This window comes from Ischnura elegans, chromosome 5, assembly GCF_921293095.1.
Source record: "Ischnura elegans chromosome 5, ioIscEleg1.1, whole genome shotgun sequence".
Taxonomy (NCBI): Eukaryota; Metazoa; Arthropoda; class Insecta; order Odonata; family Coenagrionidae; genus Ischnura; species Ischnura elegans.
The window spans coordinates 91,068,102-91,086,335 of record NC_060250.1 but is presented as its reverse complement, the minus strand read 5'-3'; the positions used below and the strand labels follow the sequence as shown (position 1 = coordinate 91,086,335).

The window sequence follows — 18,234 nt, the reverse complement described above, 5'->3', positions numbered from 1 at the left end:
TTAACACAGTAACCGAAACCATAATACCAACCTTTACGTAGGTGGAGAGGTTATTCTTGAACGAGAAAATGACTCATATCTTTAAAAGGTGTAGAAAAATTGTGCCGCGACATTTTCACCCCGGATACTTGAATTCAGCAGAAACCGAAATTACTGACGATGATTAGGTCGAAAACGCACCATTTTTTAACTACAGAAACTTTGAGCCAAACGCTAAGATTGGCTGCGAGTTAGCCCTGTTGCCGGATTTCCGACAGGCAAAGCATTGGTCATTCGTCAAAGAAAAATCACGAGTTGATCAGAGCATCCGGCAACTCGCGGCCAATCGGAGTGCTGGGATAAAAGTTTCTTTAGTTTAAAAATCGTGCGTTTTCGACCATTTTTTTAACGACAAGCACTTTTTGTGCCTACTGGCATCAGCTGTCCAGGGATAAAATTTCATAAGATAATTTTTCTCCATCCTGTATGATGACGTAACCAACTTATGAAAAGTGGGCCGAAACTTTAGCGTTTACTTATTTTACACTTTCGAGCGAATGGCTCAATGGGAAAGATTTTTTTATTGTGGCTTTTCTTTCCTTTCCATCTACCGAATTATTTTAATGGAATGCGATTTGAAATCTCCGTTAGTGACACCATTGTATCAACAATGCTGGATACCATTCCCACCATCTCACTGAACATCCTATCTTTCTCTTCCTCTCCGATTGAAGGGTCCGGTCAAATCCAACTGTGGCAGTTTCTGCTCGAGCTGCTCTCCGACTCGTCCAACGCCAACTGCATCACGTGGGAGGGCACCAACGGCGAGTTCAAGCTCACGGACCCAGACGAGGTGGCCAGGCGGTGGGGGGAGCGCAAGTCCAAACCCAACATGAACTACGATAAGCTGAGCAGAGCACTCAGGTGAGACACTTATATACATATTAATGATACATCAGTCATCTTAAAGCGCATAATAATTCGTGTTCCTTCCCTTTATCTGTAAAGGTCTGAAAGAGAGGATGACCATATTCTAATACTCCATACTCCATGCCCCTAGGATAAATTTTCCTTAAGGATACAATTTCTGCATTTAAGATGCAAACAAATGTCGGAAGATGTCTATTCTATAAATACTGAAATTTTCAACGTAATATCGTAGCTTTAAACAAGTGAAATGTCACGAATTTGCCGGGAGTCTTGAAAAATGTATATCACAAAATCACAATAGAAGGAGTTTTGAGCCTTGAAATTCCCCTATTAATTGCAGGGTCTGAATTAAAGTTTTGAAAAAAATTCATGTTTGTAACCCCCAAAAAACCCTCGATGTAACAATCATGTGGTGTAAGAGTTCTTCTTATGAGAATGAAATATGATATTGATTTATGGAGAAGTACAACAGAAGTTGATGGTTTCTGGCGAGACTAAATGAAATTTACTCATTTTGAATGGAAAAAAGGGATAATTTTTCATTCAAAAAAAAGGACAAAAGACAGTAAGCGTCAAATAACCCAATCTAAGACGGTATCCAAGACGAAAAGATCGCTGCTCTGTACCAGAAGCATTAGACTGGAGACAGGACGACAGTTTTCGAAAAACATTGCCACGAGCAGTGGTACTCCACTGATAAGATGCATGGGCCATTGGAAAAGCTGATGAGAAAATAGTAGAAGCCTGTCACACCTGGTGCTGAACAGAAAACGTAGGGATAGGAATATAAAGAATATATTCCGATTAGGACCGTGACTGAGGAGCAGCGCATGCCAGAGAAAGACACTACTTAACAATTATTATCCATCCATTCATGAAAACGAAATATTTATTCAGAACCCATGTGTCGATTCCCCAGAGACAGTAAAAGATTGCAATGACGACGTTTTTCGACGGAAAAATGCAGTGTTTCGAACGGTCGAAAGGATTTAAACACTCTCATTCTAGTGAGTAGTTTCCGCTTTCTCCGAGTGAATATTCCAAACTTTACTTACCAAAATACGTTTATTTCGGTATCGGTTACTTTTACGCCGCCATTTATTTGAATTTCTCCTCCGTAATTACCGGAGAAACCCATCGCCGTTAAACTTGACGCCATTTTCAGTCGTAAACATGAGCTTTTTTATCTTGATCGACACCCCATAAAATTAAATGAGTCATTGTCCGCGATGTAATCGAACATTCGCTCGTCATAAGTAGATACGTTTACCAGGTTTGGATATCGTCGTGTTTCCCTATAAGATACTATAAGATATGAGAAGAACGAAAGAATGGATTCTAAGAAGATCATTCAAAGGAGAGTCCAACCACATACTTCAGAATCGTATTATCTAAGGCGAAACATGAGTTTCCAAAAATCTCTCTAATGTTCACAGTTAAAATGAGATAGCTAAATCGCCAGGCCTCTTTCTAGGAAGGTATCCGTTAACATGTCGAAGATACCTAAATAGTACACATTTTTCCAAAATTCGTCAATAATGGCGTAAAATAATATATATCACTAAAATAACATAAAACACCCGCACGCCTAACGTTATGAAACATTCGCAGTGCAAGTGAGGGTGATTTCAAGAGAGAGATTCATGTAAAATCAAGATAAAAATATTTCCAAAATCAGGGTAGCCAAGCGGTCAAGGCTCTATTTGAAAAGTATGAGCGGTTAATGAATGATTTTATCAAAGTGACGTAGTAGCATTTTTAACATGAGTGCCCTGATTAAAGCAATTAGCATCAAGTAAACACGAAAAAATAAGTCGCGACTGTTGAAAATAAGCTTTCGTCGACATTAGGATTCCATCGACCATCTAATACAACAGCCAAAATCAATTATCGTCATTGCCCTTTGACAATGGTTGTACGGCTTCCAACGAAGTTGTACAAATTCGATTCTTTTCGACCTTTGTGTATGGAATTTTGAATAAGCTTACGAAGAATTCATTATAAGGGTTGTATATACGAGCCAAATACGCCAGCAGTAATAAAATACATGCGTCAATAGACAGACACATGAGAAAAAGAGCTTTGAATTCATAAAGAACGCTGGATAAATGCGAGCAGAAAATTTGGATAGATAATACAAATACCATCTATGAAATCGATTGCCGTTGATCGAAAATAGAAAACAGTCAACTATTGTTGAAATTGCTAGACAATCGTTAACCATCGACAATAGTTTCTAAGGGCACCGCTGACCATCAACAATCGACGAAATTCGCTCAACACTTCCCCACGACATTGTACATAGTCGATAATTTTTTGTCATAATATCTCGGTAGCCTATATCGTAATTTGAACAATTGAATCCAGCCACTTATTACGGACCCGATATGCCACGAAATACCATAGAACTACGAAGAAGAGAAGCAAAAATTTTAAAGGGCAAGTAGCCTAACTGGACATGAGCGTAAAGAATTCATGCATTATCCATAGGGCAACATTATTGATGGTCAAACAATCGAATACCACCTCCTACAATCGCCTCTTGGATACCAACTTTGGCCATCAATCTTTCCATACACACCATCAACATTGAAGTAAATCGATTATTTTTAGCCTCCGAACCTTGATAACCTAGAATACCCTATTGAACAAGCCTATAGAAGAGATTTTAACACAGGAGCGAAATCTCGCCAGTAGCAAACACAGCAGATATTCCACGAGATAAGAGGAGCATGACAGCATAACAGAGGAGCCATGACTTTCGTTTCCGTATGTTACCATTTATAGTTTAAATTTTATTTCACAATATATAGCATAAAGTGCAATTATTACGTGAAATTTATATATCACGACCCTTGTTTTCGAAGCTATTTTTCTATATCTTTAGGAATACTAGCTGTCTTGAGGAAACGTACTTTTTCTATTGTAATGCGATTCTTTCAAGCGTTCTTCCTATTGGCCACAAAATCTTAAAATTTCTTCTTCTCAATAATTACATACAAAATTTTATGTAAGTTATAAAATCATCAATACTTTTCTAAATAGATAGATGTATAGTATATTTTGCTTCACTGCCCAAAATTACACATAAATACATAGATAAACAATGAAATTGGGCGCACCAGAATATTCAATATTTTGTGCGGGGTTGCCATTCAACTAAAGTAAGACACTGCTAGGCAGTACATTACAAAATAGTTTTAAACAAAACCAGCTCATCTGAGATTTATCATCAGAACACATATCTCCGTTATTTATAATTTGTTATATACAACTCGTTCGTAGTATAAACGGTAAGTACCACTTATAGTTCATATTTCAACATGGATACATCGCATTTTCACCACGTCGAGCTCACATTGATCACAGCAGATATTCCACGAGATAGGAGGCGGTGAGCAGCATAACAGAGGAGTCATGAGTTCACCGAGGAGGTGAGAGCTAAACGTGAAGTCGGTGAAGATATGGAGAGAGAGAGGTGTGACAGAATGGCAGGCAGAGCAAAAGGGATCGAGCAGACAGGGTAGGGGTGGGTGGGAAGTAAATACGTGTTTGCTCGCCTCCATGGTGTGATACAAGTCCCTCCCCACTACACTGCACGCTCACCTTCCAAACTCCCTGCCGCGCGCACCTTGCGATCCCCCTCCCCTCTACCGGGCATCCGACCAACCAACGCCATCCGCACCCATCATCCACCCCTTATCTCCTCCACCACACCCCTCCCAACCTTCCCATGATTCCAGTTTCGCGGGCGCGTGGTCGATATGAGTCCCACTCGCGATGGCGCCTGCTCCACCCCTCCCTGTTCCCCTCTCACCCCTGCTTAGGGGGGAAGGGGGCTCCCTTTTCCCATGCGACGGCGCAGAAGGTTTGTCTCCTACCCCTCACCCCGCCCCCTCTATCTCCGATATACATTGAACAGCGGCGTGGAAAGACTGGGACGCAACGCAACACGGCCGTAGGGATGAGGAACGGGTGAATATTGATGAATTATTCTCGGGTTCTCAGCCAGGTTAATTCTTTCATGTAAGCCGACGTTTCGAGAGACGACTTGTACCCCATCTTCAAGGCCGTGTTACTCTGTGGAATTACAAATTCACACTCCAAAATTTGACTGTTTTTTACTGTAATTTGTAACTTACTTCTTTACTTGTAATTTACTTTACTGTAATTTACTTGTAATTTGTGTGAATTTGGACTTCTAACGAGTAACACGGCCTTAAATATGGGGGATAAGTCGTCTCTCGAAACGTCGGCTTATACGAAAGAATTAACCTGGCTGAGAACCCGAGAAGAATTCATCAATAGTATTCACCAGGAGAAATTAAAATCGTTTATTAACGGGTGAATATCTTGGTAAAATATAAATTATATATATATAAACTTGATATTATATAAGCTATAAATGGTATTTACCCAATTAGAGTCCATATTTTAACATAGATATATCGCATTTCCACCACGTCAAGCTTCTAACGATTTCATCATCATAATTAGTCAACAATCCTAAGATTGGTTAGACGCAGCTCTCCATTCCTCTCTCCTATCTGCTAGCCTTTCTATAGCGACGTACTACTTCTCTTTTACATCCATTAGAACCTGTCCTACGTAACTCATTCGGGGCCGTCCCTTGCCCTTCTTCCCTTCCACCAGTCCTCGTACGATTGTTTTCATCAGGCCATCATGTCTCATAATGTGGCCAACTAAGTTGTCCCGTCTTCTGCAAAAATGTGTAGGCATAATAGTGCCTTCCTTTTGTAACTATTTACATGCCACTTAATTGAACGAGATATCGGGAAATATACTTACATTGGAAATTATTTAATGCACTTCGTTATAAATTTTTAACTACAAAATTACGTTGGAAATTTCGGAAAACATTACTCACTGAGTAGGTATTAACTTGAATGAAATCGTAACTTAAGCCTTCCATTTCTAACGTAAGTGTATTAATTGATGTCAAAAGTAAGTATATTTCCCGTTCTCTCGTTAAATTAACTGGCATGGTAATAGTTACACAAGGAAGGTACTATTATTTCTCCACATTTTTGCAGACCTAAGTTTTGATATAATTCATATTATTATCGTCGTTTTTTCTCTTCGTTATCACCGTTATTCATAAATTGGTATTTAACTCAATACTGAGAATGAAAAAATTACGATTTTGTGGGCAATGTAGAGAAATTTTCAAAGAATCGCATCACAAGAGAAGAAGCTCTTTTCCTTAGTTTACCTGTGTTCCAAAAGATATTGAAAATGAGTCTTGAACCTAGGTTCGAGGTGAATAAATTTCACGTCACAATCGTCAGCAAACATTGTGAAACATACCTTGGTCTCTTGGCATTGTGCTTATATGAATTACTAAAAAGATGTACATACATTTTTAAAGAAAAGAAGGTAGAAAAATTAAACTGTAGGGCATTGAGTAACCCACGAAAGTTCACCGTGAATACTCAACCGTGCTGTCGTACAACTTTAATTAGCAGGCTTCTGAATATCCGAATTTCAACACACCTTTTTTCAGGATTCATTCCGCATTCTATTTTAAATTGTAACAAGTTGTTTCGTAAAATAAAATCACTTCTAAGGCTATCACCACAAAATACGATAAATATTTTTTCCGTGATAAAACTCTCCTAGCTTATTCCTGAAATGGATACAAAATCCGCACAACGACAACTTCAGGCACGGTTGATAGCAAGATGAAATATAAGAAGTGAACAGCTTTTACGATGAATGAATAACATTTCAGGGAGTTAAGCTCAATTTGGTTGAGTGTAAACGCTGGATAACTTCCTTATAAGGCCCTTTACACCCACAAAACTCTAGCTTTTGCAGCGACAACTCCCTCCTTGCACCCCTCACGCTACACTCACTTCCCATTCCCAACCATAACGATACCCTTACCACACTCTTCTACGACGCGAGCACTGATAGGAATCTCGGCCGGCGGTCGTTGACAATATCTATATCATACACTATCGGGCGTTGCGCGGAATGTGAAGCAAGCGGCAACGACGGTGTAAAAATTTTGAGAACTCGAGTAGTGATGAAATAAAAATGCATATTAGCGAAACACTAATAACTATTATATTTTTTGTCATATTAAATATTACAGCACTTAAAGTACCTTATTCAAAGCACCCAATCCGGGATCGGGGAGCATCTGAAAAATCTATATGTAAGTGCAACACTCTGTCCGTCGGATGGGACGTTAAGTCGTGGTCCCCTTGGCGTCTTTCGTTCGGGGTAGGCTAATTTCAACGCCGAGTTTCTCTTTTATGAAACGACATAGGGCGCACACAATGAAATTTATTCATTATATAAAAATTGCTTGATATTATAAAGTAAATAAATAAATAATAATGTCAATTACTCCATAGTAATTACAAACAAAGACATACAAATTTTAAGGAGCTACAGGTAACCTAGAGGGCAGACCTGTATTTAGGTTACAATTTTCATATAATACCTAATCTTCCAAAAACTGGTTTATAAATAGTGGAAACAACGGCATGTGCCAACGTAAACAAAATTGATACCTTTGCCTAAGCACAGCATTATAATAATAAAATTTTATTTAAAAAACTATTTCTGCAATTTTAAGGATAATTAAAATAAATTAAAATTCGAAAATTAATAAACATGAACTAATAATAATTCATAATAATAATTTACTATTTCCTAATATGATTACATTTTTTAAATTACATAACAAAATAAATTGTGAAAAAAGGCAAGCTTTAGGTGGCCTCTAAGAAAAAACTGTGCCGAGACCACCTTCACAAACGTAAACAAACACCACTTGATTTTCATATTTGTACCAATCAATTTTTAACAATTCATAAATTTATAAAAGAAGAAAAATGAAAACAGCAACACACAACTTGCAGAAATACTACACGTGCTTAACTATAGTAACAAAATAAATAAAAAATAAATCACATTGAGTATGCGAAAACGGCTGATTAACTGTAAGTAATTCTGTTTTCATTTAAACCATGTTCCAAATCGCACCATTCGTTTATGATAACCTTTTATATCAGTAACGCAGGAAAAGTACCTCTATGTAGTCGCAGCATCTATCCCTTTCCTAAACAATTCCTCTCCAACTCTAGCCTTTCCTTCCTTCCTTCCTCACAATGCTGCCCCCTTTCCAAACCTCCTCCTCTTCCCCATCTCCCCTTCCCCGCCTCCCTAAAACCCTCAACACCCTCAAAAATGCCCCTTGCTCCTCCCACCCCTTTCCTTCTCCTCCCCAAAAAGCCAGCAGCTCTCGGATGCGCGGAATCTATTAGGAAATCAGGCAGGATGTGCATGTCTCCGGTCGGCACGGAATGGCGCCCCAATCGCCAGGGCTCAAAACGCCGAGGAAAGCCCTAATTTCCTCTCTCTCTCTCCCTTACCCTCCCCTCTCTCTCTTTCTCCCTTTCCCCACCACCAGACCCCTCTCTCCCCTACTCTCCCCCCTCTCCACTCTCTCCCTTCCCCTCCATTTTCTCCCTTTCCCACTCCACTCGCCTTTCATGCCCCACACTTATTTCCTCCTCCTATAAAGCCACTGATCCACATCTACATGCTACCGCCTCAATAGGCGTGTGGTGGGGGGTTGTCACAGCACCAGCCGTCAACCATTGAAAAACAAATGCTCCTAACGAAGTTCCGCCTAGATTTTATTAGGGCCTTTTGTTGTTATGGTATTATGTTATCACATGTTATTAAGGCCTGTTCACACGGTACATTAACATGTACGGGTTTAATGCCTAAATGTATGAACGCGAGAATGAACGCCAAAATGCACCGTGTAACCACCCAACTTGTGCGAATGCATGCACAGAAAATAGAACCCGTTCTAATTTGGTTCATGCATTCGTACTTATTCCGTTTTGGTCCACAAAAATCATTCAAACAAACATAAACTCGTACGTGTTAATGGATCGAGTAAACAGGCCTTTAGAAATGATTATGGCAAAATTAAAAACTAAAAAAAAGCTTATGGGGAATTTAAATTATATTTTTACACGCCTTCTCATATATTTTTCAATATTGGTATAGGAATAGTTTTTTTCAATATATATTCCAAATAAAATTTCTTCTTAATTTCATGATTTGCATCCATTGAAATACGCTTAATAACGTAAATAACTTGCACCGGCGTGGTGCCAAAATGGCTCCCTCGGATATTTTTAGGTGTAAGACCGGTTCAGTTGCACTGATGCTCATCGGGAACGGATCTAGGATTTTCATTAGTAGGGTGCGCAAGGTTATGAGCCGGTAAGCAAAGACATATATACGTCTACATCTACATGCTACCCCACAAGCCGCCTCAATAGGCGTGTGGCGGGGGTTGTTAAGACGCCGGGCGTTAACACTAACGAAGTTCCACATGGCTTTTATTATAGTCATTTATTGTTCGGGGGGAAATCGAATTCGCATATCTATCTGTACGGTAAAATATCTCTCTTAACTTATCGCTTCTGTCAGACCTGGAAATATAGTGGGGTACTCACATGATGCTCTCCGTGTAGCTTTTGAAGATATCTGTTTTGAATCGCTCAAGTAATCTGAGCCTAGCAGGTAGCCTAATGAAATCTCCTGGGGAGTTAGATAGATCCAAGTAAATCGGGACTGGTCACGGTATGATATTCTCTGAATTTTTCGTACGAGTTGGATTGAGATTGTAAAATATAGTGAGCCTGAGTTTGTAATAAGAACGAAGCGCTGAGTGAAAAATAGTTTTGTGGGCCTTTACGCAGACGTTAACTTGGTGCACAAAAATAATATTAACATAACTCTTGATCTCTTTACATATCGTATGTAGATATGTATCGGTTATGTTTAGGAGAAAACTGATAGTCAATATACATTAACGTAAACGTTTCCCTGAAAATTTATTGTCATCATTACGGATTCTAAATACTACAAACTACATTGACAAACTAGGCGAAACATCTATTAGACCTACAAATATTATTGTAAACCATTCATATCGTAGGTAAACCTTCAAAATTTGGATTTCTATTCAAATGTTATGTTTTCAAATAGCTGTTTTTGTACTGTTTGTCAATTTACTATGTGTTCCGAAACCTTAAAGAGACCGATTAACTTGCGGAAAAGCTGGGGGAGATATGACTTTGAATTTTGACCAAAAATTAATAGGGAGGTATAACATGTATATGTAGCTCTTAACTCCTGAATTCACCCCTTCTCTCCACCCCTTCAAACATACTCCACCTTCCCTCCATTCCCATACTCTACCACACCACTTCTTTCCTATGCCGCTCCCTTCCTTCTCCCATGCAGCTATTGAGTTGGACTTGCCATGCTTTCATTACTTCACGCTTGGCTAGGTGCCGAAAGGGGAAATAAATGTTAAATGCACCCCGCTTTTAACACATGATAACACTTGAGATAAGTACAGAAATCAAACCGATATATACGACAAAAATAAACATTTTCTCAGTTAATAAATTAAACTTATCTAAACTCTCTCCCACACATATTAAGCTTCCCATATAATTTCAACAGTTTTAAGTTTGAAACGATTATTATTTGACGCGAAAAAGAGACTGCGAGTGAGATGTCCATTTAAATTCTCCTTGTTATGCTTCCCTCACAGTCAATATGTATACGAGTGTGGCCTAGTATCAGGGATATGCTTTTTACACTGCGACCTACGTTGCTTTCCTTTCTTTATTCCTCTTTACTCGTTTTCGTCTTATACTATTCTCACCACTTAATCTTTGATCAACATCTATGTCAAGTATCAAAAGCATTAAGATAAAAACGCCATGATTTATAATTAGTTCATTAGGATGCATGCAATTTCTAAATTATGATAAAACTATTAAATTTTCTGGGAAATACGGAGTTCGACCAAGTTCTAGCGAATAGATAACCGAAAAAATAATTTATATTTTTAGCGTAGCTCAATGATCAAGACACTGTATGTAAGGAAATAATGAAAAAATACAGCGCAATTAGAAGGCGATATATTTAAATTTCACATTTTTTGGAGGCGTTATGACCAACAGATTTCAAATGACCAAAGCTTTGCTTATGACAAATAGCTATGCAAATTAATGATGACGACTCATTAAAGTACATTATTTTTCACACTTGACATCTTATTATAGTAATGAAACCATCGAAGAAATCGTGAGGAACGATGGAGTGCTCGTAATCACCATGAACTCAAGTCAACTCTAATTTTCACGTAGAGGATTCATGAAACACAAAAAATAAGTATGTCAACCGAGTGATGATGAATAAACCACTTTGGGCAAACCAAAGATCACTTATGTGAAAGGTCCCAGCCAAGAACTCCTGTTCATAAAAAAATTACCATCTTTCGTTTTTTTTAATGATAATTTATTATGGTCGTCGTCAAGTCAGCTTTTTATTTTTTCTAATCTCTCAAATATTCTAGTTGTAATCTCAATGGTATAACGCTCAGACAGGCTTAACCACCATACAATAAAGTGTGGAAACCCTCTTTGTTTCCAATCAAATATTACCTCATATTAAGAAGGGTATGCCAGTAAACTCAAGTCAAAGCGGCATTGAAACTACAAGGAACCTTTAATTCTTCGATATCCTTTACTGAGTATCCCTCTCATCGTTTCCCAACAATTGAAAAACGCCATCGGCCCTGCAGTCCTACCATGAATATAACAGAATAGGATCCTCAAGTCGGTATCTAAAAGTGTTGTCAACCACCGCGCATTTAAATGGGTTCACAGAATTCGCCACTCGCGTTGCTGGCGGACAAATGGATCCGAGTTTATAAATAAGGTATAATTAGGGATGTCAACCAAAAATTGTATACATGATGATGTGATCTATAAAATTCATAACTTTTCAACGCTAGGCGAGGACTTTGCTTTGGCAGGCAAGGCTAGGAAGTCCTCGCCTGCCAAAACAAAAGTCGCAGGTTCGAGTCCCGCCTGGGTAAGTTACTCTTACCCAGGGAATGGATGTTTTTGCACGTTAGATTGTTTAATGTTAACAAAAACTCCGATGTGAAGACCGAATAGTGCTGTTTTCGGAGATATGGAAACAAATAAATAAAATAAATAAGTAAATAAAATCCTCGCAATCACAATGTTTATAATGCAAAATATTGGAAAAAAGTGGACCGCATTGCACTCATCACCGATCCACGGACATTTTTGAAAACTGATTAAAATGCGACCAAAGTGGCAACAGAAATCAGCTTTCTATGGGATGGAATTGGGCCTCCTCTATACGCCCCACTCGACTCTGACCTCCCTTACCCAACGCGATCCTTCCGGGTCCATACCCCTAGCCTCTCAGCGAGGTCCCTCGAAATTCCCTCAAACGACACCAAACACTCCACCCCCTTCTGGAAGCGGCTAATTCCCAAACCGCCCCCCGCTCCCCCTCTTCTCCCTCCAATTCTTCGAACTCTTCCCGCCATTTCCCATCATTTCCGACCGTCCCGCCCTCTTCCTGAGCCATCCAAAACTCACCGCCGCCGCTTGCTTCCAAGACCCACGACGAAATCATCATCTTCGTCATTGCCGACTTTTCCAACCGGCAAAAGGGAAGAGATGGTATACAAGCAGCCAAAAACGGAAAACGAGTTCCGTTAGTATGAAAGAAATTCTCGCATGTTCGCCATCGGGTGAGAAATTTGAACTCAGCCGACGTCTCCAAATCGTTGCGAATTCTCAAGGGAACTCTAACTGGTTTGAAGTGGCCGCTGAAATTCGGAGGGATGGGATAGGTCAAGCTCCAATAGTTGTGATGGAGAGACGTTTAGAGATTGCGCTGAAATGACGAATCTAGCTCGTCACGAACTTACGATGCCAAATCGCGCACTGACGACTGTCTCGTCATCAGATTTACATAACATTAGAACAATTTAGGGGAACAGTAAAAATATTTTGAAAGTATAATTATGTTCAAACATACATGATGTACATGAAGAAATCATATTTCATGAAATATGATCCGTTGGAAGCAAAAAAATCATTTTATACAACCAGTGATAGCTATGTTATCGATATATTTAAGTACATACTTTACAGTGTGAAAAATAATATGTTTTTATTTCACTGTTCTATCAGTTTTTTACGTTGATTAAAAACTACAAAATACCATTTCATTACCTACCATTCAATTTTAAAATAATCACAGAAAAAATAAATGGAGAATAGGAGCACAGTATTCAGAAAATAAATTGAAGTGGAAGGGGCTAACTCTGGCTATCTGAATTCTTTTCCCTCGATTTCCGGCCGAGAACTTTAGCCAGTTGAGATAAGGAGGCGTCAATCCCTTCCGTGGAAAATTTTGGACTTGGGCGGACAAGATTGTTTGAACTGCTGAGCATATTATGCGACTAAAATTTTACGCTCTTGACTGATTCTAATATACCGGGACTATCCTCGGTGATAACTTTAACCGCAATACACAAAGGTGCGAAATTGCACAGAGAGTTGGGAGGGATCCGGGTTCGAATCCCGGTGAATACGAATGATTTATCCTATGAGGGATTTCCACAGAGGAAAACCATTCGTCTAGGGTTGGAAGGTATCAAGGTTCGAATCCCAGTCAAGGTGAATAATTTATCCCCTGAGGATTTTCCACAGAGGACAATCATTCGTCTCGGGTTGGGAGTGATCAAGGTTCGAATCCCGGTTGAGGCGAATGATTTATCCTCTGAGAAATTTCCACAGAGGAAAATCATTCGTCTCGGGTTGGGAGTGATCAAGGTGAGGAAAAATCATTCATCTTGGGTTGGGAGGGAACCGGGTTCGAATCCCGGTCAAGGCGAATGATTTATCCTCTGAGGAATTTCGCACATTTAGCAACAACCTCACTCAAAGCTCACACTGAGACCGGCTCAGATGTTTGAGGAAGAGGGGATTAGTCCCATGGGAATGAAAGGGAGAGATTTCGAATACGTGGGGGGGGGGGAGGTGGCGGAGAGGGCGCTGGTTATCAAGGCACAGGCACGGGGCACACTACGCCGCACGCCCTCCCCGGATATGAGGCTCCCCCTTCGCTGCCGCCGGGGTCCCAGATTGTCAATTAAATGGCGGTTCGCGCACACCCTGGCGGCACACCCGTAATCCAATCGCTCCGACTCCCCTCCCCCTCTTCGGCCTCCCACCAGCTGCCAACACTGGGATGCCCCCACCCTCCCCCCCAGCAGAACGTAAGCGACCCCTTTCCAATTGACATTACAAGGAATTACGATGTGTCTTTTCTGGATTCTTTGTCGGGAAGTAATTTCTTATTCAGAATAATTCCAACGTTTCGGGAAATTAATTCGCCTTCATCCTGGTTTACTGCATGCTTTTTTATGAAAACTTCATTAAATTAGTGCCCAAAAATTAAATTACATATAAAATGTCTTTTCATCTTTTGAATTACATAAAATATCTTTTGAAATGAACTAATTAATTTTAATATAAATTCTAATACCAAAGTTTCGGCGTATTAATTCGCCTTCATCGGGTGTTACTCTATGCCATTTTTTATGAAAACGTCATTGAATTAGTGCCGAAAAATTAAATTACATACAAAATGTCTTTTCATCTTTTGGATTACATAAAATATCTTTTGAAATGAACAAATTAATATTAATATATATTTTAATACCAAAGTTTCGGCGCATTAATTCACCTTCATCGTGGTTTATTCTGTCTTTTTTATGAAAACGTCATTCAATTAGCACGCAAAAACTAAATTGCATATAAAATACCTTTATAATTTAATAAAATTAACATTATTAAATAATAATACTAATACCAACGTTTCAGTGCATTTATTTGCCTTCATCGAGGCTTATTCTATGCCTTTATTATTAAAACATCATTGAATTACTGCACATAGACTAAATTTCATGTAAAATATCGTTTTATCTTTTGACATATATTTATAGAATATATATTCAGATGGACTAATTAACGTTATTAACTACTAAATTTTATATTATTAAAATATTGGAGACCCATCATGATCCTTATTGCACATAAGACAAAAGGCAGGAAAAGCAGAACACGCCAGAGCCAATCAGATTACAACTGACCCATGGACGGGTTGTTGTTGATACCGGATCACCTTGAGACACGGCATTCAGAAGATTCCCTGAGGATGAAGAACAAGTCGTTCTTTGGAGCGTCGAGAAACACGGAGCCAATTACCTCGTGGAGAGGCAGAGAATCCCTTCTGATCTGATACACGCCGGGAAGATCTAAACATATTTTATTACGTTTTACATACTGATAGTATTTTTAGCACTGTTCATGACCTGGATTCGGAGAGTTTGGAATATCCTTCGGGAGAGAGGGGCGTTCTCCCGTATAAAAGTTTTAAAAAAGTTAGTTTCGAACTATTTTGAAGCCTAAAAATTCATTTTTACTGTTAACAATAAAAATTAAATTTTAGGAAAAAAAATGAAATAAAATTGAACGATTTTAGACATTTAAAGGTCAAAAAAACCATTACATTAGCACAAATTTAAATTTATTTAAATAAAATTTGAGGGTATAAATGACCCCTTTGATCCCCCCTGAATCCGCCACTGTATCAAAAATTGCATCATGTTTTGTAAGACTAAAAAAAATCACTTATACTTTTTCACAATATGTATTCCTGACGTAATCGAACCAGGACGCAAAACGCACATTACTCGCGCGGAGCAGTGAACTGAAGCAACCGCTGGTCCAATCCTTTGGTTCCACCCACCGCGACCGTATTTGGAACAAAGAAAGCCCGTTCGAACACGGCAGGAGAGATGAAGAGCGGTCGAAAAAGCGCAAATAAAATGCCCGTCACGATTCTCTCAACTCTCCTGGACCAACATAAAACCTGCTCCCAGAACGAATATACCCACATATTTTTCCCTCCATCATTGCCTCACACTCCTACCGCCAGAAAACCGCGGATTCTTTTTATTTTAGTATTTCATCTTTTTCTCCGTCGGCAACCATTCCGAACGGACCATTATTATCCCCGCCCAATGACTTCCCCGGGTAAAACATACAGTGCACATATATGCCCCCACCTTTCTCCATGTCTACCCTTCATTAGACCCCCCCCCCTTACCCCTCCTTGCCCTCTGACCCCGTAGAGCAGGCTTTTTTCTGCAGTTCGCAGACGTGGTCATCGCCGACTTATTCCACGCACGTAGCGTAATGGAACCACGGATTCGATTCCGTCTCTATATCGAGATTTCTCTTTCTTTTCCCTTTACCACTCTTCTTTTTATGGTTTCTCGTGTGGTATTTATTTTCCTCGTTCACTTCATCTTTAACGCGTCATATTCAACTCGCACTTCCCCCAGTGTGCATGCATACAGTGTTTAGGTATTTGAAGGAGGCAGTCGACAATTGACTCGATTGAGGCGTAAGGAATGGAACGAAGGATGAGGTATATTTTAATAAGAGATTAAACTACTTTATTGAGACTGTAAAATCACTGAAAAATTTACTTAATTTCCATTTTCCCTCTGTGTAAAACTGTAATTATGAAATACTACAGCATCAATATAGGAATGAATATTTACTCTTTCCCTCAATATTTAATTGAAGGGAAAAGGAAATGAAGGATGAATAATAAATAAAACTTAAAAGATAATATCTACATGCAGTTTTTGAGGGTGTAGTTTTCATATCGATCTAGACAGTTTTCAAGATAATCGATCAAAATATATATCATGCAATATATCAATATCATTCCTACCAGACGCTGCATTATTTTAAGAAATTTGAGGGCATAAAAAGGTTAACCATGCTATCTCTCGTCAACTCGGCAAGATGTTAACGCATATAGTCAGTGAGATGACAGTTACTATTCATCCGTCCAAAAACAAGGAAGTAGTTCTTACTGCTGTCTGCATTATCAATTAATGTGAATATGAAGCAAATGATATCCATAAAAAAAGGATCAAAGAGAACGATGAAAAAAATAGGAGTAAAAAGATAATCTGAATGTGTTCACCAGGGTACAAGTACAAAAATGATAAGGCAAAATAAACGTAAAACCCTGTACTAACTCTAAATCTCATGTGCATCCCAAGGTTAGTGCGGGTAGAGATCACAATAGACTAAGCCATCCACATCTAAATTTCACATATTCAGGGTACAAGGAGACATGCGTCTTCCAAAACGTCACCTCTTACATGGAGTATTTTGATTTTGGGGATCCCAAAGGCATCCATCCGGGATGTGAACCCGGTAGTCTCATATAATCAGCCAAGCGCCCTCCCCACGAGGACGAAATGCTTTCCCCAATGAAATCCTAAAATCTTTCAAATACCCTCTCATTATATACCCCTTCATTCACCGAATCCCTTTTATGAGCATACACTGAAAATAACTCAATGCATTTATAATGAAAGATATCGATCCACTGCCATCTCGAAGGCCGCAGAGGAAACTCCCCATTCACATTTTCCTGTCCTCGTTCCAATTCATTCGCCGTATTGTCAGCCGGTCGCCACTGATTGTTTTTTTTCGCAAAACGTTTCTTCAGCGATTCCGCGATTATTTCGAGTTATTCCTTCCGGTGGAATTTCTGCGCATCTCGGCAGAACTATCAATCCCATTCCGGTTGGACCACCATGAATAAGGGAGTAGGAAAGAGGGAGAAATACAAAAAGTAAATAATTACAACGTACACTACATCCAGGTTAAGTATTGGTAGTTCAACTTGTATGATGTTGGGCACGATATGGTGGAAGTTCTTGATATTATTAAAATAAGACATTGCAATATTTCCACAGAGTTTAATTATTACAAAACGCGTTTCGTCGTTACAAACATTTGATAATGTCGTTTGTAACGACGAAACGTGTTGTTTAATAATAAAACTCAGTGGAAATATTGCAATGTCTTATTTTAATAATATTGGTAGTTCAGTTCACTGGAAAACCTTCTTTATACACTATTAGCACTATATTCTTCCTTTAAGATTATCTCTAGATATGAAGGCATTTTATATCAAAATGTTAGATAGTATAATTACCCACAATCATGATAAACCAAACATCGCGATTAATAATAATAATATCCGTTTTGAACAAAATTTCATGAAAATATATTTATCCTTGTCATTTCTGGTGGTTATTTCCTTCAGTTATCAACGTGAGCATTGGTAGTGGCCAGAAAATTTCTCTGAATGTTTTCATGCTATTCTTTGCAAACGTTTCCGTCGAATCGCTTTGATATGTAGTTTCCACAGAATTTTCAGTCGCTTAGGAAAAACATATCTGATTATTAATTGAGCAGATGACTTACGCGCTTTTACGTGAACAACTCAAACATTATGCGTATTTGCGTACGTTCAAAATTC

The 18,234-nt window shown here is 38.9% G+C and overlaps 1 protein-coding gene across 1 annotated transcript in view; it reads left to right on the top strand.

The window, feature by feature from the left end:
* Window positions 1-18,234, top strand: part of LOC124159255 (transcriptional regulator ERG homolog) — a 194,301-nt gene that overhangs the window by 129,018 nt on the left and 47,049 nt on the right. The window contains exon 5 of the mRNA XM_046534935.1: window positions 714-903. Within this exon, the coding sequence (XP_046390891.1) occupies window positions 714-903 (190 nt within the window). The remainder of the gene's footprint in view (window positions 1-713; window positions 904-18,234) is intronic.